General features: G+C 44.1%; 1 protein-coding gene across 15 annotated transcripts in view; it reads right to left on the bottom strand.

The window, feature by feature from the left end:
- Positions 1-21,546, bottom strand: part of LOC114641573 (zona pellucida sperm-binding protein 4-like) — a 67,525-nt gene that overhangs the window by 27,210 nt on the left and 18,769 nt on the right. For 2 of the 15 annotated variants that reach the window (XM_051927540.1, XM_051927534.1), the window contains exon 2: positions 10,555-10,577. In XM_051927540.1, coding sequence (XP_051783500.1) covers positions 10,555-10,577 — 23 coding nt within the window. Of the gene's footprint in view, positions 1-2,571; positions 2,760-2,831; positions 2,991-3,063; positions 3,137-3,215; positions 3,338-3,417; positions 3,610-10,068; positions 10,228-10,299; positions 10,373-10,458; positions 10,578-10,659; positions 10,865-21,546 lie in introns of those variants that run through there. The other 13 variants (XM_051927542.1, XM_051927533.1, XM_051927544.1 and 10 more) reach the window with 13 other exon arrangements.

Genomic DNA, 21,546 nt, shown 5'->3' with positions numbered 1-21,546 from the left:
GGTTGAATAGGCGTGTTGGTGACAATGAGCCAAGCTGAAAAGACTGGGCTGATCAGACTGAAGGAGCCTAATAAAGTTCACGTTTGGTTGCATAACAGACTTGTCATTTCATGTCCTGCCATCTACTACAGGTACATTTTTGCAGCATAGCACCGATAAACCCACAGGACTGGATGATAGGGCCGGAGCCAATCAAGCCATGCCAACCAAAGCAGCCACATTGGTGCATTTTCCAAGACAATGTGTGACATCAAAGAAAGTGGGCCATTGTAGGAAAAAAAAAAAAGCCCCAAAAGGTAGATGAATGTCAGCTCAAAGCCTCCATGTGATCCAATGAGCCATTCATGATTGAGGGGAACTCTGACACATCCCAGAGTTTAATACAAGGCAGTCCTGCACTTGTCAAGTCTTGTCATCTGACAATCCAGGACAAGCATGGGAGGTGGTGGGATAACCAAGAAAAGGAGGCCAGCTAAGAATGATGAAACAAGTTTACGGTCCAAGGGTTTGGGGGGCTGAATTGCAGGTCACCAACCATTTCACAATAAGCCAACAGGTGGAGGTTGGACACCAGAACAGGTTAAGTATTTAAAAATTTAACAAAAACGATTCCAACCATTCATGAAGTAAAGAGCCTTTATTAAAATGTCAGATTCACTTTCTGCCTGTTCAACCTCCTCAAAGCAACGACTGCCAAAACCAGGACCACCATCAACATCGCAGCTGCAGCTCCCAGCACCAGATGTCCAGTGGTAAGATGGGCTGTAGGAGGAAGACAAAAGGACATTTACTCTCCAAGGCATACAGTGAATGATGAAGACCAAGTATGCGCCAAACCCACAAACAGAAGTCCAGTAGGAGGATCAAGATGGCTACCTTCTTTCTCCAATCTGGAGGTTTGCACCTCATCAGCCTCAAAGACCACAGGACCACTGTGAAGGAGCACATTCTTCCTTGAGGGAGCAATTTGTGCCAACTTGTCTGCAGCTCTGCCAGATCCTGAAACAAAGGGGTTGGTTTAGTATCAAACATGCAGAGCCCCTTAAAGGAAGCCAACCAGATTTCCGCACCAAATGTCCATGGGGCAGGATGTTTTCATACCACTCTGCATATCTTCAATTACTGGGCACTGCTTTAGTAACTGTGATGCCATGTTCTACTAACACCACAGCCAAACGTTACTCACTTTTTGCAGGGCAGCTCTGAGTACAGGGATCTGTGGCAGAGGGATAGCAGGCAGCAGCAACACAGTAGATGAAGATCTGTAGAGAAATCAAGGACACCGTGGGGAAACCAAATGTCTAGGAGCCTAAACAGGGAAACTTCCCACTACTTAAGTCTATGGCTACACCCAACTCCAAATTGAAGCCCACTACAGAGTATTTCTAGCAAGATTAGAGAAACCACAAGGCAGCACAAGACACAGGATTACACCTTTGTCACAAAACCCACCTTTTCAGCCAGGGCTTGCTGAGCTACAGGATCCACAAAAGCAAACATCTCAAACACAAATCTCTTGTAATGACTTGGGTAGGCCAGTCCAGATGTGCTGTCCACAGTCACCAAGCTGGTCAAGTAGTGGTCACCTGTGTATGGACACCTGGGAAAAGCAGACCCCCCAGTTAGCACTAACCAGCATAACTATCCGACCATCCTAACACAGGGGGGCACCTACCCATTCACTAGAAGGCTCCACTGGGGCTGGCTGGAAGCAGAAGGTCCAGGGGTGACCCAGCAGTCACCAAGAGTCAGAACAAGGTTAGGGTCAGTCCTGTTCATGATGTGCACTTCCATAGCCACAGGATCCCTCAGAGTTTTGGTCACTGGGTAGTCCGCATCCACATAGTAGGAACCATAGGAGGAATCTGTCCAAGGAATAGAGGGGCATTAACTTACACACCCTGAACAAAAGGATCCTCAGAGGTCCAAATCCACCAGGCATTAAAGAACCTTAACTTTCTGGGAATGATCAGCAAATCTAACATTCTGGGACCCCATCCCCTACAGTACCTGTTGCAATGACCAACTCCAGGTCAAATGGCCCTTGCTCTACTACTGGAAGAGGTGGCGCCACAGTATACACCTCAGCCTCCACTTGCACATCCTGGGTTCCGGAGTAGGTGCACTGGAAGAACAACCTGAGGAGAGAACCACCACATCATAGCAGGTAGAGGACATTTAGGGTTAGAGGAAGCAGGTTCAGAAGCCTTACTTGTAGACACTGTCCCTGGTGATGGAGCCCTCTGGACCACTCCTCACACTGATGGCAGCAGACATGGTGTTCTGGTAAGTCACATTGCCACCAACCAGCTGAAACAGGGACAATAGAATTAGTGCCAACTATGAAGTCAGAGCAGGGTTGGGACTCCATTTCTAGGTCATCAGCAAGAAATGTCACGCTGCAGTTGGTGTCTTATTCTCTAGATCATCCAGCAAAAGCCATGTCCTTAACCAAGGAAGTTTGACCACACAAATCGGGTCCAATACAGAGGACACTGCATTAGCTTTCTATGGTTAATCTTGTGTTGAGTAGAACCCACTGCTCCTACATATCCCCAGATGGAGTCTCACCTGAACTGTGCTGCCACAGGCACTGACTGGAAACTGGTACATGACAAAGCTGGACAGGCTGGTCACAGGGCTGCAGCTGGGGGAACTGCTGTCCACCAACTGGATGGACCCAAGATCCAGAGGAGGAAGGGTCACATTCTCAGACACCACTACCACAAATTGGCCATCCAGGGTGCACTGCACAGTCACTGGCCAAAGCAAACAAGCATGAATATCCAGTAGCAGCCACCTTTCGTCACTCACACCACCCAACTACTCACCATCATTGGCATAGTAGCATGGACTGGTGCTGCTGCTCGAATCGTAGCAACAGTTGCTGGCTTCACAGTCCATTTGAGTGATGGATGAAGACCCTCCACAAGGGAGCTTCTCACTGGCTGCCACTGCACATCTCTCCGCAACACTCCCAGATCGGCGAGCTGACACGGTCGAAAAGCTCATTTAGAATATGGGAGAACCCCCTCAAGAAGCCAACCCAGAAGAGAAGCATACCTGGCTTTGGGCATGCGAAGGTTTTTAGATTTGAGCGAGATCCAACAGCAATAGTCACGACATACTGGGATCCCTAAAGTGAACAGGAAACGCTGAACAAATAGAAATTGAACTTAATTAAAAACAGCAGCTGAAGCGTCGCCACCACTCACCTTCTCAGACGCATAACCGTATGGGGAAGAAAAGGGCACCGTTAATGTGGTTCGACCAGCTATTACACGGAGGATGACTTCTGGGAGATGATTTGTCACCTTTACCAGTCCACCACTCGTCTCTGAAAAGAAAAGTTGACGAGATTTACTGGAATACGCAAGCGCTGACAAGTCCCACTGCTCAAGGATACGCCTCACTCACTCTGGAGAAGAACAGTCGGAGAGCCTGCAAATGACAGCGTCATCGCCTTGTCACTGTCGCATTTCTTAGTCACGTCTCCTGACGCCGCAAAGACAAACTGCACACCCGCCCAGCAAATGACCATCCAGAAAAAACACCAACAATCCATACGCGCCATGCTGTTAATGCGCCAAACAGAAACACGACATGAACGAGAGCGCGCGAGCGCGGGTTTAAATCATCAGCGCCAGCGCGCCCACGTGACTCGTTAGTGAGAAGGCGCGAGAATGGAGCGCGGGAAATCGGAAGCACTCTCTCTGCTCGTGCGGCTTTATTGAGGAATCAGCACGTCACGGCATCGGACTGATACGTCCAATCGAATACCGTGTAGAAGTGACCGCTCTGTGGGGCAATGTGTTTGTTAATTTAATGAGGGAAATCAGGAAACATCAACTAAGAAAAGGAGACGAGAAACGTGACAAGTACGAGTATTGCTAAAGAGAGGCTTTGTAAGGTTTGGGAATGACCCACTAAGTAAGTACTAATAAATTCTGTAAACCAAAAGAAAGGGGGTCTTTAGAAAAAATTAAAAACGATTTAATATTTTTGAATTTTGGAAACTAAATGAGTAATAGATCAACCGTATTGTTTTAATTGAAATTCAATGCGGATATAATGTAGAAGAAAAAAAAATCCTCCATATAGCGCCTTTTGACAATCATAATGTATCGTGCTCTTACACTGCTTTAGTTCAACTTTTTTTAAACAACTATTTCCCAGTTTCCTCTTTCTCTCTTCATTTTAAGCACTTTATTTTAGCGCTTTATTTCATTTCATTGTTTAGCACGATTGTTCTAGTATTGAAGATGAGTTTCCCGACAACGGCGAATCCTAGCGATTAACGGGCAAATTTATGATGCACCTCGTTAACGTATGCAGTCGCGCACCAGTGCGTCACCGTGCCGTGAATCCAGTTATTATGATATTTTCATTAGCTGAAGGGAATATAGGGGAGTTTTTGAGACTTATTTCACTTAAGATGGTGTTCAGGCCCCTCTAGAGATTATTACACCAGACATGTGCAAATGATACAAAATAAAAAAAGAAATAAGAAAATGGTATATGCAGCCGTTTGGTCGAGTTTATTTTGAGTCTCGAGATCTAATATGAAAAATGAGGTGTACTTAACTCACCCTGTTTCGGTCATTTCTACCACTTGGTCTGGGTGTGTTACTCACTAAACAGTCACTAGGTGGCAGTGTGAGATCAAGAAAAGACCTTCGTCAGGCAGCATCTGAACAGAAACTGAAATCTCCGCTGATTTTTGCGATTATCTTAACAACGTTTTCAAAGGTGAGTTTCTTTTTCTGATATAGCTTGACATCATAGGGTTTATTGAACAAAATTATTACACTAAGTAGGAAGAAATAAGTATAACGAACTTTCTTTTTAAATATGATCTACTATATGTTTCAGGTGTCACTTAGTAATAGAATTCACTAACACTTTTCAAATGATTGCATTTTCACGAAGCATCTGATGTTTTGTGATCAAATACTGTAATCAACACTATGAATGTGTTGTGACTTCTCTATACAGACACTGGCTACTTGCTAGTAGCTGGTTGGACCCCCTTTTGCCTTCAGAACTGCCGTATTCTTCATGGCGTGGATTCAACAAGGTGCTGCAAACATTCCTCGGGGATTCTCCTCCATATTGTCATCACTTAGTGCTGTGGATAAGTCGGCTACACATCCATGATGCCCATCTCCCGTTTCTCCACATTCCAATGATGGTCTATTAGATTGAGATCTGGTGACTGTGGAGGCCATTTGAGTGCAGTGAGCACATGGTTATATTCAAGAAACCAGTTGGAGATGATTTAAACTTTGTGACACGGCACATGGAGATAGCCATCAGAAGATCGTGGTCATAAAGGGTCAGCAACAACACTCAGGTAGGCTGTTGCATTGAAACGATAACCCGTTGGTACTAAGGGGCACAAAGCGTGTCAAGAAAATCCCCCCCTCCCCCTTAACCGTTGATACAAAGCAAGATGGATTGCGGCTTTCAGGTTGGTGATCGGACCATCAGAATGCCACAGTAGAAATCGAGACTCGTCAGACCAGGCGACATTTTTCCAGTCACCTGTTGTCCAATTTTGGTGAGCCCCATGTGTGAATTGTAGCCTCAGTGGCCTGTTCTTAGCTGACAGGAGTGGCAGCAGGTGTGGTCTCTTGCTGTAGACCACCTGCTTCAAAGTTTAACGTGTTGTGAATTCGGAGATGCTCTTCTGGATACCTCAGTTATAACGAATGCTAATTTGAGTTACTGTTGGCCAACAATCAACAAGCAGCATTAACAAGGGTATGGAAAAGCGCTAGAGATGGGAAAATGATACCAACGCCTCGAAGGTTGTGCCAGTCAATCTGAACCTCTGCGAGTCGAAACGCTATGTCAAAACACCGCTGTCACGTGACATGTGATGTTTGAAGCTTCGAACGTCATCACAGCGCGCTTCACTGGTTTGACAGCTTTGGCGCTAAATGAACAGGTAGTAATAATAATTCTTTACAGGTAGCCTATTTATATAAAAGGCATTCTCGTTCAACAATGTTGGGGTGTGAAGAGATTTGGAGACAAACAGCAGAAAACGGCGTTCAAAAGTTAAATTGAAGGACAAGTACCTTAGCAGAATAAAATAGACTTTTCTGACCTTTTACTGGTGACATGAGGCTGAAAACAGCGAGTGTCGCTTCACTTGCGCTCTCGATTTCTCGTCTAGACCTCATTTAACTACCAGACGGCGGTGATCATACTGGGGTTGAGGCTTCAAAGCTCCGTATCTTTTTCGGCAGAAATAGAAAGAAAACCTCAAATCTTCACGAGACTTTTCTTCCCCACCCCTCATCACTACAAAGCGCCTGAAGTGCAAAAGCTAGCGATGCCAATTTCAGTGTCACATAGGGAATTATTTTCCAATTGGAGTTCAGGCAGGTAAAGTCACCTGCTCATGGTGGCAGCAGTGGGATGTGAGCCCACACAGCTTCAGGGTTTCCCCGTGTGCATGATGCCATAGTAATCTGGTTATTGCATGAACAGATTTGTACACAGCAGCCTTGTGCCCGCAGTTTGCTGGGACAGCTCCATGATTCTCATGAACTCATTCTGCATTAGAGGATTAAGAAATGAAGGGTGGAAACAAAGACGATAAGCCTGCACAGCAACTCCTATGTCCCAGGGCCTACCATTTTCCTCTAATATGCATGGATGACTCACTTGAAACTCCAAGAGGGACCCCAATCTTTGTCCCCCCACATGGAGTTTTGTTCAGTCAAACACACTTGACAAGTAGCATTACGATCACTCAAAGCAATGTTACATTTGCACTGAATTGGACTTGGGAAAACACAAGTGGATCTTGCTGAACATTTCACTTATGATTCTTTAAAGAGTGTTGGTTTTTGGGACCCTCCGTATGTGACCCGTTGAGTGTGCAGCACACAATCAAGAAATGTATCCAATGCTGAAGGAAACCAATGTAGCAACGTAAAGTGGTGTGACACCAACCAACTGCAGAGGGCACAACACTAGCTGTGCCATTTTGTTTGGAATCTGCAGCTGGTAACAGACCAGTGCTCCCAGCAGCAGAGAGAGAGAGATGTAGTCCAGATGCGAGAAGAGCACAGCTTGGACCAGATGTTGGGCTGCACACAGTCAGGTATGATCTCACCTTACTGTTGTGCTACACAGCAAGTCTTCAGGAATGAGGAAATGTTTCAACTTTGGTCATGAAAGGAGAGGTAGTCGCCTATCACCATCCTAAAGGTTGAATAGGCGTGTTGGTGACAATGAGCCAAGCTGAAAAGACGGTGTGCTGATCAGACTGAAGGAACCTAACAAAGTTCACTTCTGGTTGCAATACAGCAGACGTGTAGGTCATTTAATGACCTGATCTCTGCTACAGGTACATTTTTGCAGCATAGCAGTAATAAACCTACAGGACTGGATGATAGGGTCTGGCCCCCTTTTTTTTTTTTTCTCTACTAATTGAGCCAATCCAGCCATGCCAACCAAAACAGCCACACTGGTGCATTTGCCAAGACAATGTGCAACACCACCACTAAGGTGAAAGATGCCCATTGTAGAAACGAAAATGAGCCCGGATAAAGTTAAATGAATGTCAGCTCAAAGCCTCCATGTGATCCATTCATGGCAGGGAGCTTGGACACATACCAGAGTTTATACAGTCCATGACCAGACTTGACAAAGATGGGAGGTGGTGGGATAACCATGAAAAGGAGGCCAGCTAAGAATGATGAAACAAATGGATGGTCCAAGGGTTGGGGGGCTGAATTTCAGGTCACCACCCATTTCACAATAATGTGAAAGTCAACAGCTGGAGGTTGGACACCAGAACAGGTTAAGTATTGAAATTCAACACAAGAAACGATTCCAACCATTCATTAAGTAAAGAGCCTTTATTAAAATTTCAGATTCACTTTCTGCCTGTTCAACCTCCTCAAAGCAACTACAGCCAAAACCAGGACCAACATCAACATCGCAGCTGCAGCTCCCAGCACCAGGTATCCAGTGGTAAGAGGGGCTGTGGGAGGAAGACAAAAGGACATTTACTCTCCAAATCCTACACTGAAAGGCCAAGGATGAGCCAAACCCATGAACAGAAGTCCAGTAGGAGGATCAAGATGGTTACCTTCCTTCTCCAATCTGGATGTTTGCACATCAGCCTCAAAGACCACAGGACCACTGTGAAGGAGCACATTCTTCCTGGAGGGAGCAATTCGTGCCAACTTGTCTGCAGCTCTGCCAGATCCTGAAACAAAGGGGTTGGTTTAGTATCAAACATGCAGAGCCCCAAACGAAGAAGCCAACCAGATTTCCCACCCAATGTCCATGGAGCGGGATATCTCCATACCACTCTGCATAGCTTCAATTACAGGGCACTGCTTTAGTAACAGTGATGCCATGTTCTACTAACACCACAGTGAAACCCAACTGCCACAGGCTACTCACTTTTTGCAGGGCAGCTCTGACTACAGGGGTCTGTGGCAGAGGGATAGCAGGCAGCAGCAACACAGTAGATGAAGATCTGTAGAGAAATCAAGGACACCGTTGGGAAACCAAATGTCTAGGAGCCTAAACAGAGAAACTTCCCACTACTTAGGTCTATGGCTACACCCAACTCCAAATTGAAGCCCACTACAGAGTATTTCTAGCAAGACTAGAGAAACCACAATGCAGCACAAGACAGGATTCCACCAGTGTCACAAAACCCACCTTTTCAGCCAAGGCTTGCTGAGCTACAGGGTCCACAAAAGCAAACATCTCAAACACAAATCTCTTGTAATGACTTGGGTAGGCCAGTCCAGATGTGCTGTCCACAGTCACCAAGCTGGTCAAATAGTTGTCCCCCATGTAGGGACACCTGGGAAAAAGCAGACCCTCCAGTTAGGATGGTGGGATAGTTCGCACTGACCAGCCTAACACGGGGTCACCTACCCATTCACTAGAAGGCTCCACTGGGGCTGGCTGGAAGCAGAAGGTCCTGGGGTGACCCAGCAGTCCCCAAGAGTCAGCACAAGGTTAGGGTCAGTCCTGTTCACGATGTGCACTTCCACAGCCACAGGATCCCTCAGAGTTTTGGTCACTGGGTAGTCAGCATCCACATAGTAGGAGCCATAGGAGGAATCTGTCCAAGGAACAGAGGGGCATTAACTTACACACCCTGACCAAAGAATCCTCAGAGCTCCAAATCCACCAGGCCTTAAAAGCTTTCTGGAACGATCAACAAATCAATCTAACATTCTGGGACACCACCCCATCAAGTACCTGTTGCAATGACCAATTCCAGGTCAAATGGCCCTTGCTCGACTACTGGAAGAGGTGGTGCCACAGTATACACCTCAGCCTCCACTTGCACATCCTGGCTTCCCGAGTAGGTGCACTGGAAGAACAACCTGAGGAGAGAACCACCACATCATAGCAGGTAGAGCACATTTAGGGTTAGAGGAAGCAGGTTCAGAAGCCTTACTTGTAGACACTGTCCCTGGTGATGGAGCCCTCTGGACCACTGCTCACAGTGATGGCAGCAGACATGGTGTTCTGGTAAGTCACATTGCCACCAGCCAGCTGAAACAGGAACAGAATTAGTACCAACTATGAAGTCAGAGCAGGGTTGGGATTCCATTTCTAGGTCATCAGCAAGACATGTCACGCTGCAGTTGGTGTGGCCTATTACCTAAATCACCCAGCACAAGCCATGTCCTTAACTAGGGCAGTTTATCATCAGTTTGACCACACAATCCGGTCCAATACAGATGACACCTCATTAGCTTGCTGTGGTTGATCTTGAGTGCGGAGTAGAGCCCACTGCTTCTACATATCCCCAGATGGAGTCTCACCTGAACTGCGCTGCCACAGGCACTGACTGGAAACTGGTAGATGACAAAGCTGGACAGGCTGGTCACAGGGCTGCAACTGCTGTCCACCAACTGGATGGACCCAAGATCCAGAGGAGGAAGGGTCACATTCTCAGACACCACCACCACAAACTGGCCATCCAAGGTGCACTGCACAGTCACTGGCCAAAGCAAACGAGCATGAATATCCAGTAGCAGCCACCTTTGTTCAGGCACACCCCCCAACACTCACCATCATTGGCATAGTAGCATGGACTGGTGCTGCTGCTTGAATCGTAGCAACAGTTGTTGGCTTCACAGTCTGCTTGAGTGATGGATGAAGACCCTCCACAAGGGAGCTTCTCACTGGCTGCCACTGCACATCTCTCAGCAACACTCACAGATCGGCGAGCTGTGATGGTCAAAAAGCTCATTTAGAATGTGGGAGAGACACTCGGGGTGCCAACCCAGAAGAGAAGCATACCTGGCTTTGGGCACGTGAAGGTTTTCAGATTTGAGCGAGATCCAACAGCAATAGTCACGACATACTGGGATCCCTAAAGTGAACAGGAGACGTTGAAAACGTAAAAATTGAACTTCATTAAAAACGACAACAAACAGCTGAAGCATCGCCACCACTCACCTTCTCAGACGCATAACCGTACGGGGAAGAAAAGGGCACCGTTAGTGTGGTTCGACCAGCTATTACACGGAGGATGACTCCTGGTAGATTTGTCACCTTTACCAGTCCACCACTCGTCTCTGTAAAGATAAAAGTTGACGAGATTTCCTGGAATACGCAGGCGATGACAAGTCCCTCTGCTCAAGGATACGCCGCACTCACTCTGGAGAAAAACGGTCGGAGAGCCTGCAAATGACAGCGTCATGGCCTTGTCATCGTCGCATTTCTTAGTCACATCTCCGGACGCCGCAAAAACAAACTGCACACCCGTCCAGCAAACGACCATCCAGAAAAGACACCAACAATCCAAACACGCCATGCTGTTAATGCGCCAAACAGAAACACGACATGAACGAGAGCGAGTGAGCGCGGGTTTAAATCATCAGCGCCAGCGCGCGCACGTGACTCGTTAATGAGAAGGCGCGAGAATGGAGCGCGGGAAATCGGAGGCACTATCTCTGCTCGTGCGGCTTTATTGAGGAATCAGCACGTCACGACATCGGACTGATACGTCCAAACGAAGACCGCGTAGAAGTGACCGCTCTGTGGGGCCATGTGTTTGTTAATTTAATGAGGGAAATCAGGAAATATCAACTATAAGAAAAGGAGACGAGAAACGTGACAATACGAGTATTTCTAAAGATTGGCTTTGTAAGGTTTGGGAATGACCCGTTAAGTAAGTACTAACACATACACCAAAAGAAAGGGGTTTTTTTAAAAGTTAAAAACGTTTTAATATTTTTGAATTTTGGAAACTAAATGAGTAATAGTTAGATCAACCGTATTGTTTTAATTGAAATTCAATGCGGATATAATGTAAAAAAAAAAAAATCCTGCATATAGCGCCTTTTGACAATCATAATGTATCGTGCTCTTACACTGCTTTAGTTCAACTTTTTTTAAACAACTATTTCCTAGTTTCCTCTTTCTCTCTTCATTTTTAGCACTTTATTTTAGCGCTTTATTTCATTTCATTGTTTAGCACGATTGTTCTAGTATTGGAGATGAGTTTCTCGACAACGGCGAATCCTAGCGATTAACGGGCAAATTTATGATGCACCTCGTTAACGTAGGAAGTCGCGCACCAGTGCGTCACCGTGCCGTGAATCCAGTTATTAAGATATTTTCATTAGCTGACGGGAATACAGGGGAGTTTTTGAGACTTATAAGATGGTGTTCAGGACCCTCTGGAGATCATTACACCAGACATGTGCAAATGATACAAAATAAAAAAGAAATAAGAAAATGGCATGTGCAGCCGTTTGGTCGAGTTTATTTTGAGTCTCAAGATCTAATATGAAAAATGAGGTGTACTTAACTCACCGTGTTTGGGTCATCTCTACCACTTGGTTTTAGTGTCTTATACACCAAGCAGTCACTAGGTGGCAGTGTGAGTTCAAGAAAAGACCTTCGTCAGGTAGCATCTGAACAGAAACTGAAATCTCCGCTGACTTGTGTGATTATCTTCTTCACAACGTTTTCAAAGGTGAGTTTATTTTTCTGATATAGCTTGACATCAGAGGGTTTATTGAGCAAAATTATTACACTAAGTAGCAAGAAATAAGTATAACGAACTTTCTTTTTAAATATGATCTACTATGTTTCAGGTGTCACTTAGTAAAAGATTTCACTAACACTGATTTTTCAAATGATTACATTTTCATGAAGCATCTGAGGTTTTGTGATTAAATACTGTAATCAACACTATGAATGTGTTGTGACTTCTCTATACAGACACTAGCTACTTGCTAGTAGCTGATTGGACCCCCTTTTGCCTTCAGAACTGCCGTATTCTTCATGGTGTGGATTCAACAAGGTGCTGCAAACATTCCTCGGGGATTCTCCTCCATATTGACATCACTTAGTGCTGTGGATAAGTCGGCTACACATCCATGATGCCCATCTCCCGTTTCTCCACATTCCAATGATGGTCTATTAGATTGAGATCTGGTGACTGTGGAGGCCATTTGAGTGCAGTGAGCTCATTGTTATATTCAAGAAACCAGTTGGAGATGATTTGAGCTTTGTGACACGGCACATGGAGATAGCTATCAGAAGATGGTGGTCATAAAGGGATGGACACGGTCAGCAACAACACTCAGGTAGGCTGTTGCATTGAAACGATAACCCGTTGGTAAGGGGCCCAAAGCGTGTCAAGAAAATGCCCCCGTTGATACAAAGCAAGATGGATTGCTGCTTTCATGTTGTTGATCGGACCATCAGAATACCACAGCAGAAATCGAGACTCGTCAGACCAGGCGACATTTTTCCAGTCATCTGTTGTCCAATTTTGGTGAGCCCCATGTGTGAATTGTAGCCTCAGTGGCAGCAGGTGTGGTCTCCTGCTGTAGCGCGGTTGCTTCAAAGTTTAACGTGTTGTGAATTCTGAGATGCTCTTCTGCATACCTCAGTTATAACGAGTGCTAATTTGAGTTACTGTTGGCCAACAATCAACAAGCAGCATTAACAAGGGTATGGAAAAGCGCTAGAGATGGGAAAATGATACCAACGCCTCGAAGGTTGTGCCAGTCAATCTGAAGCGCTGCGAGTCGAAAAGCTATGTCAAAACACCGCTGTCACGTGACCTGTGACGTTTGAAGCTTCGAACGTCATCTCAGCGCGCTTCACTGGTTTGACAGATTTGGCGCTAAATGAACAGGTAGTAATAATAATTCTTTACAGGTAGCTTGTTTATATAAAATAGGGTGACCATATTTTGATTTCCAAAAAAGAGGACGATCGGCACGGCCTCCAGACGAATTCAGACAAGCTTCTTGGTGGTTGATGAACATTATTTATTATACTTCAATTGTGCAGAATTAACCTCTGTAATAAAATAAAATGAAATCTGTAAAAACTTATAACAAAATAATAGCTCTCTTATACTCTTCAAATAAATAATTAAATATTGTTCTAAATATGAACTATTCTGTTCCAGCTTCAACAATATATCTCTTAAATGTAATAAAATAAATAACAGAAGAGTCTCACAAAGACAAATAAACTTAAACAAAAAGAATCTAGACTTTTCATCTTTAGTTCTCTTCTTCATCCTCCTTGTCAGCCCATCCATATTTTGCTGTAGAGCTGATCTTTCCTAGCAGTTTTCGATAGCTTAACAAATAAGCATGAAAGTCTTTGCAAGACATGTCTTTGAAGTTGTACTGAACTAGTAGAAGCCCCTTTAGTGACTCTACGGAGAGCTGGTTCCTCTCCTTGGTCCACTGGCTTTGCATTAGTGAAAAAACCCTCTCAACATGTGCATTGTGAGAGGGAAGTGCAAAGACAAACTGTGCAATTGTCAGTAGCTCTGAGTAACATGCAATGCTTTTTGCCTTTTCAAAATATTTGGTCCACTTCTGGTGTACCTGCAGGCCACTGAACTCCTCATCATGGTTGCACGTTTCTGTGAATTTCCTCAGATTGGTGACCTGGTCAAAACACTTAACATCATCAACTGCCACCCCCTTCTCTCCAAGGTAATTGATGCATGCCTCCACATCATTCCAGTTTGGTGGCTCACTCAGATCCATCCACATGAATGTTGAGAACTCTTCCATGGGAGTCATCCACTTCTCCAGATACTCCAGACATGCACTGTACATGCCATGCACATCTGCACAGAACTGGTCACAGCCTTTGTCAAGTCCATCTTTGCGCTTCTGTGCCAGTAGTCCCTTTAACTTTAAGGGACATGAAGTTGTTGCTCTTGCGTTGAAGAAGAATGGCATGTATATTGTTTAATATCTTCTTCACTTCCATAATGGACATGTTCTCCTGTTCCATTTCTTGAACGTGGGTGTGGAACACAGACATGAGTGTGTGCATGTGCCAAAGGTAGATTTCAGCAAAATCATTTTCAAAAAAACTCTTGAGTGCTATGGGTGGCTTTTGCTGAGACAGAAAATATGCCTTTAAAGCTGGAAACATCTGTAACATCCTCTCAATGCTTGGGAACAATGACAGCCACCTTGTCTTGCTGTGAGAGAGCATCCTTCTGTAATCAATCTCAACAAAATTACAATACTCCTTCAGGCTCTCAGTGCGCACAGTGTAAATGTGAAAGTACTGGTAGATTTTGAATATGATATTCTCAATGTCAATTTCTATTGTGCCTGCCCCATGGTGTGCACAATTATTCAATATTTATGCTGGGAAACCCACACCGATCAGAGTCTTGTTTTGCAGCAAACTCTTCAAATTTGCAAACACATTCTTTCCAGCTTCATCACGTCGGATTCCTCCAAAATTTGTGTTGCAATTGTCTCCAGTAAATGCATTTTTCCGACAGATTGTTTTTTGCCAGGGTTTCTGTGAGATATTTTGCAATGGTTTCTGCTGTCTCATTGGGTGTGCCTTTAACTTCAATCAATTTTGTTTGCACGCCACCCGTCTTCCAGTCAAAATACTGGATTATGACTGGGAATATTTTCACTGCTCCGTGGTTACTCCCGTCTGTGGAAACACCACAGTACTGAATTTCTTTGAGTGCTTAATGAGTGTGATTTCAACAGAGTGGGGGGCTATAGCACCATTGACGATGGCTTCGGTCTTGGTGCGAGCACTACTAAACTTTTTTGCAATGTCAGAGTCAGGAAATGCCTTTTTAAGCAAAGTACTGGTGCAATCCATGGACCTGTAACTGTTGTGATGTTTCACTGTATGAAAAGCCATTGCACCTTCTGCTGCATTTACATCATCCTCTGTTTTTCCTGGTCTGACAAAAAACTGTCAACTTTGCAAATTAACTAGTCTCACCTCGCACAGCTTTTTTATGTTTCTCGGTGTCCATGTGGGCTTTCAGATCCCCAGCACCTTTACTGGATACCGAGACATATGTACCGGCTTTGCACACGGTGCACTCCGCCTCCCACTTGTCCCGACCGGTACGGTATATGGGAAATTTTCTTTGCAGTTCATCGGTGAAGCTCCACTTACGCTTCGGCATTTTCCCTGCTATACTGTTGCGCTCTCTGCTCTGATCCCCGTCTGTGTCTGTGTGTTTGCGCGTGCGCGCGGCGCAGACCTGCCCACAAGGCAGCCTCCCGGTAATTACGTCGCGCAAAAAAGTAGTACCCTAGTATCGTGTGCAAAACGGCAGTCAATTTACGTACACGCGTAATGGTCCTATGAAAAACCGGACATTTTTGTGAATTTATAAAACCCGCCAGGACGCCCCGGACAGGACGTAAAAAGTGGACATGTCCGGGCAAAAGAGGACGCTATATTATAAAAGGCATTCTCGTTCAACAATGCTGGGCTGTGAGAAGAGATTTGGAGACAAACAGCGGAAAACAGCGTTCAAAAGTTAAATTGAAGGACAAGTACCTTAGCAGAATAAAATAGACTTTTCTGACCTTTTACTGGTGACATGAGGCTGAAAACAGCGAGTGCCGCTTCACTTGCGCTCCTGATTTCTCGGCTGGACCTCATTTAACTACCAGACGGCGGTGATCACACTGGGGTTGAGGCTTCAAAGCTCCGTATCTTTTTCGGCACAAATAGAAAGAAAACCTCAAATCTTCACGAGACTTTTCTCCCCCCCTCATCACTACAAAGCGCCTAACAAGTGCAAAAGCTAGCGATGCCAATTTTAGTGTCACGTAGGGAATTATTTTCCAATTGGAGTTCAGGCAGGTAAAGTCACCTGCTCATGGTGACAGCAGTGGGATGTGAGCCCACACAGCTTCAGGGTTCCCCATGTGCATGATGCCATAGTAATCTGGCTGTTACATGAACAGATTGGCACACAGCAGCCTTGTGCCCGCTGTTTGCTGGGACAGCTCCAGGATTCTCATGAACTCATTCTGCATTAGAAGATTAAGAAATGAAGGGTGGAAACAAAACAAAGACGATAAGCCTGCACAGCAACTCCTATGTCCCAGGGCCTACCATTTTCCTCTAATATGGATGGAAGACTCACTTGAAACTCAAAGAGGGACCCCAATCTTTGTCCCCCCACATGGAGTTTTGTTCGGTCAAACACACTTGACAAGTAGCATTACAAATCACTCAAAGCAATGTTACATTTGCACTGAATTGGACTTGGGAAAACACAAGTGGATCTTGCTGAACATTTCACTTATGATTCTTTAAAGAGTGTTAAGGTTATTGGGACCCTCTTTATGTGACCCATTGACTGCAGCACACAATCAAGAAATGTATCCAATGCTGAAGGAAACCAATGTAGCGACGTAAAGTGGTGCGACACCAACCAACTGCAGAGGGCACAACACTAGCTGTGCCATTTTGTTTGGAATCTGCAGCTGGTAACACACCAGTACTCCCAGCAGCAGAGATGTGAGAAGAGCACAGCTTGGACCAGATGTTGGGCTGCACACAGTCAGGTATGATCTCACCTTGCTGTTGTGCTACAGAGCAAGTCTTCAGGAATGAGAAAATGTTTCAACTTGGGTCATGAAGAGAGGTAGGATCTCTCACACAGGCGGAAGCACGAGCGTAGCAGCGAGCGGAAGCACCGAGCAGAAGCACCGAGCAGCGGCGTCTCCCACAGGCACGTAACCCTTCGCAAACACCCGAGCAAGTTCATCGGAAGTAAAGCCGGCAGCTGACCAGAAGAAATAACCGGCAGTGAGAAACTTGAAGCCGACGGTCTCTGAAGCAGAAAGCACTTAAGTAAACTACAGAAAACGGAGAAGATGACATCAATACTAAACGTAAGTTCCATCTGCGCTCTGACCGTTGAGGGCTCGTTTATATGTTGTGTGTCCTGCAGCAGGTACAGTTCAGGTTTTCCGGCCGACATTGTAGACAGCTTCACCTGCCAAAAGTGTTTAGTTAATTTAGAGTTGGTCGGGAAAATACGCGAATTGGAGGACCGCGTTAGGAATCTGATAGCGATTAGGCAAACCGAAAATTGGATCGACTCGGTTTGTTTAGACAATTCGGCTACTTCTGATTCGGCTTCAGTCTCTCCTGGCCCCACTGTAGTCAGTCCACGGCCAAAGTCAGCAGCACCAATTCAGCCACAGGGCGAGTGGGTAACAGTAAGACGGGGGTCTAAGAATCCAAAATGTAGTCCCCCGGCACCCAGGTCACCAATTCGGATCCAGAACAGATTCTCAGCACTCCGCAGCGCGCCTGTGGAAACTGAGAATAAGAAAGTGCTCATAATTGGCGATTCCATAGTGCGGAATGTTAGAATTCCAAACTATGTTAAACCAGCAGTTCATGTTAAGTGCCTCGCAGGGGCCAAGATTTCTGGCATAGAGGCCGCATTGGACCGTGTCGCCGACGATGAAGTATCTACCTTATTGCTGCATGTCGGCACTAATGATATTTATTCACAACAATCTGAGGTATTAAAGAGGAACTTCATCTCTCTTTGCATCAAAGCTAAAAGAAAATGTCGGAATTTAGTTGTATCTGGCCCCTTACCAAGATTATATAGAGGGGATGTGATTTATAGCAGATTGCATTCCCTTCACTGCTGGCTAGAAACCTGGTGTGCAAACAAAAACATAGCGTTTGTGAACAACTGGGATGATTTTTGGGAAAGGCCTGGATTTTTCAGAAGAGATGGTCTTCATCCCATCTTATGTATTATCCCAAAATATGGCAGCAAAACTGCCTGGTTGACTGATTAGAGCACCATCCAGGCCGCAGTCATGTGATCTTAAATCACAGGCTGTTGTTTATCCCACCTGTTACTTTCCTGAAGCTGTTACCCATAATCCTTGTCTTGGGGCATCCAGTACATTTAGTCTTGATACAAACCTTAAATTAATTGATAACCAAAAAATAAGGTGTATAATTAGACCAAGGGATAAAACCAGACCCTCCACCAGGGGCATCTGTAATAGAAATTTACTACAAATTAAAACAAAAAGTATATCACCAATTCAGAAAGAAGCATACAGTTTTAAATGCTGCTTATTGAACATTCGCTCTCTTGGCACTAAAGCTGTTTTGGTAAATGATATTATATTAAGTACAAAATCTGATCTGTGTCTTCTCACCGAAACCTGGCTTAGTAAATGTGACACTGTCCCCCTAGCTGAGGCGTCACCAGATGGATACTCGTTCCTTCATAAGTCTAGAGATTCAGGTCGAGGAGGGGGCCTTGGAATAATTCATTGTAACAAAATGCAAATCACTTCTAAAAATTTAGGCAACTTTACATCCTTTGAAGCATTCATTTTAAATATTAAAACAGATTCCAACACAATTATAGTGCTAGTCTATAGACCACCAGGGCCGTATTCATTGTTCATGTCTGAATTTAGCAACCTTTTATCTGACTTGGCTATAAATTATGATCACGTAGTACTGATGGGAGATTTTAATGTACACATTGATGTGGAAACTGACACTTTTAGCAAATGTTTTACTTATTTGTTAAATTCAGTAGGATTTTGTCAGAATGTCAAAGGTCCAACTCATAATCATAACCACACATTAGATTTAATTATAACTTACAAAGTTGAAATTCAAAATTTAAATATTACTCCATTAAATGAAGTTATTTCTGATCACTACTTAATTACATTTGATTTAGTCCTGCCCTGGCCAACACACTCCCAGATTAAAACAAAGACAGGGTGACATCTAGATTGTAATTCTGCTTCAAAATTTATAGATACTTTGAGTAAGTCGAGTGTAATTGTGGAAAACCATTTAGATCAGTTAACATCAAATGTAAACACAGAAAACAATTTAGATGAGCTAACATCACATTATAATGTGACCTTGAGAGATGCTCTGGATGCAGTGGCTCCCCTTAAAACAAAAGTGATCAAAGCACATAGAAACTCTCCCTGGTTTAATGAAAACACTCGAGCTCTTAAATTAGAGTGTCGAAAACTGGAGCGCAGATGGAGAACAACAAAGCTACTGGTCTTTCAAATTGCATGGACAGAGAGTGTTAATAAATATAAAAAAGCCCTCTTTAAACCTCGGTCAGAATATTATTCTACATTAATAGATAGCAATAATAAAAATCCTCGGGTACTGTTTAGAACAGTGGCTAAATTAACAAATGGAAATTCAGATCAACAGTGCAAAATACCAACAGACATTAGCAGTACAGACTTTATGAACTTCTTCAATGAGAAAATTAAAAAGATAAGATCCCAGATCTCTGCATCACAGTACAAACCACATACTAGCTTAGCAGACCCTGTCTCACATTGCACTCAGCACTTTAGTAATTTTAATCATGTAACTGAGCAGGAAGTCTTAAGTTTAATTTCTAAAATGAAGCCCACTACTTGTTCCCTAGATCCAGTGCCAACAAAACTAATAAAAAGTGCAATGGATGTTCTTGCAGCGCCTATCCTAAACATTATCAATAGTTCATTATTCCATGGCACAGTACCTGATGCACTAAAAGTGTCAGTCATTAAACCATTACTTATAAAGTCAGACCTTGACCCACATATACTAAATAATTATAGGCCTATTTCAAATTTACCGTTTCTCTCTAAAATACTAGAAAAAGTAGTCACCAGTCAGCTTCAGTCACACCTTATGCATTACAATTTATTTGAGAAATTCCAGTCTGGTGTTCACACTGGTCATAGTACAGAAACGGCACTAACACGGGTTGTAAATGACATTCTGATATCCTCTGATGAAGGAAACTCCACTGTAATTATGTTGTTGGACTTAAGTGCAGCGTTTGACACCATCGACCATTCTATTTTACTGCACAGGCTAGAAAATGATGTTGGGCTTACAGGCACCGTGCTCGCTTGGTTTAGTTCTTACTTATCAAATCGATTCCAATATGTACAGAAATGTGCTGACAGGACTCCATCATTATACACAGAAGTTCAATATGGTGTCCCGCAGGGCTCAGTACTGGGACCTTTACTGTTTTCACTGTACATGCTTCCACTGGGATCTCTCATTAGGAAACATAATGTTAATTTTCACTCGTATGCAGATGACACCCAGTTATACCTTTCATTTAAATCAAATGAAGTTTCTCTAATGTTGTCTTTAATTAGTTGTGTTAGTGAATTAAAGGAATGGATGAATAAGAACTACTTGTCTTTAAATACAGATAAAAGAGAGATGTTAATTGTTGGAGGGAATGATGCTGATCACAACAATATTTTGTCATTTAACTCAATGGGAATCCCAGTCAATTTTACTGAATCAGCCCGCAATCTCGGAGTTATCTTTGACTCTAGAAGGTCATTTAAAGCGCATATTACAAAGTTGTCCAAAACATGTTTCTTCCATCTTAAAAATGTTAGGAAATTAAGGCGCTTTTTAAATAAACAGGATTCTGAGAAACTAATTCATGCATTTATCTCTAGTAGGATTGACTACTGCAATGCGGTGTTCACTGGATGTTCAAACTGTTCTTTATACAGCCTCCAGTTAATCCAAAATGCGGCTGCAAGAATTATTACAAGAACAAGAAAATACGAACACAACACTCCAGTTCTTAAATCCTTACACTGGCTCCTGGTTAAGTTTAGGGCAGATTTCAAAATCCTTCTTTTAACATATAAAGCATTAAATGGTCGAGGTCCGGCTTACTTGTCTGAACTTATCATGACTTACAAACCAGAGCGCACATTAAGATCTCAAGATGCTGGTCTGCTTATGATTCCAAGGATTAATAAAACAGTGGGAGGTCGAGCTTTTAGTTACAGGGCCCCTAAACTGTGGAATGGTCTGCCTGCTACTATAAGAGATGCCCCTTCGGTCTCAGCTTTTAAATCCCGGCTGAAGACTCACTTCAGTTTAGCACACCCTGACTAGAGCTGCTGATTAACTGTACAGACTGCATCTCTGTTAGTCATTAGCACTTAAACATAAGTAACATGACAGTTATAATTGTATACTAACCCTCACTTATTTTGTTTTTCTTCTCAGTACTCAAATGTGGCACTTGGTGCCCACGGCCCACCTGCCAAGTTGTTTTGCCTGCCTAAGGAAAAGTCATCCCAGATGGAGGATCGCAGGAATCGTGGGAAAGAGGGATCCTTTCATCGGATTGGCTGGCTCAGAACGGTTTCAGCCGTGGAATGGCCAAATGGGGGAGGCAGCTTGAAGGATGAGGTCTCCAGGACT

The sequence above is a fragment of the Erpetoichthys calabaricus genome, chromosome 5 (assembly GCF_900747795.2).
Source record: "Erpetoichthys calabaricus chromosome 5, fErpCal1.3, whole genome shotgun sequence".
NCBI lineage: Eukaryota > Metazoa > Chordata > Cladistia > Polypteriformes > Polypteridae > Erpetoichthys > Erpetoichthys calabaricus.
The sequence above is the reverse complement of the archived record's forward strand: the minus strand, read 5'-3'. Positions and strand labels throughout refer to the sequence as shown.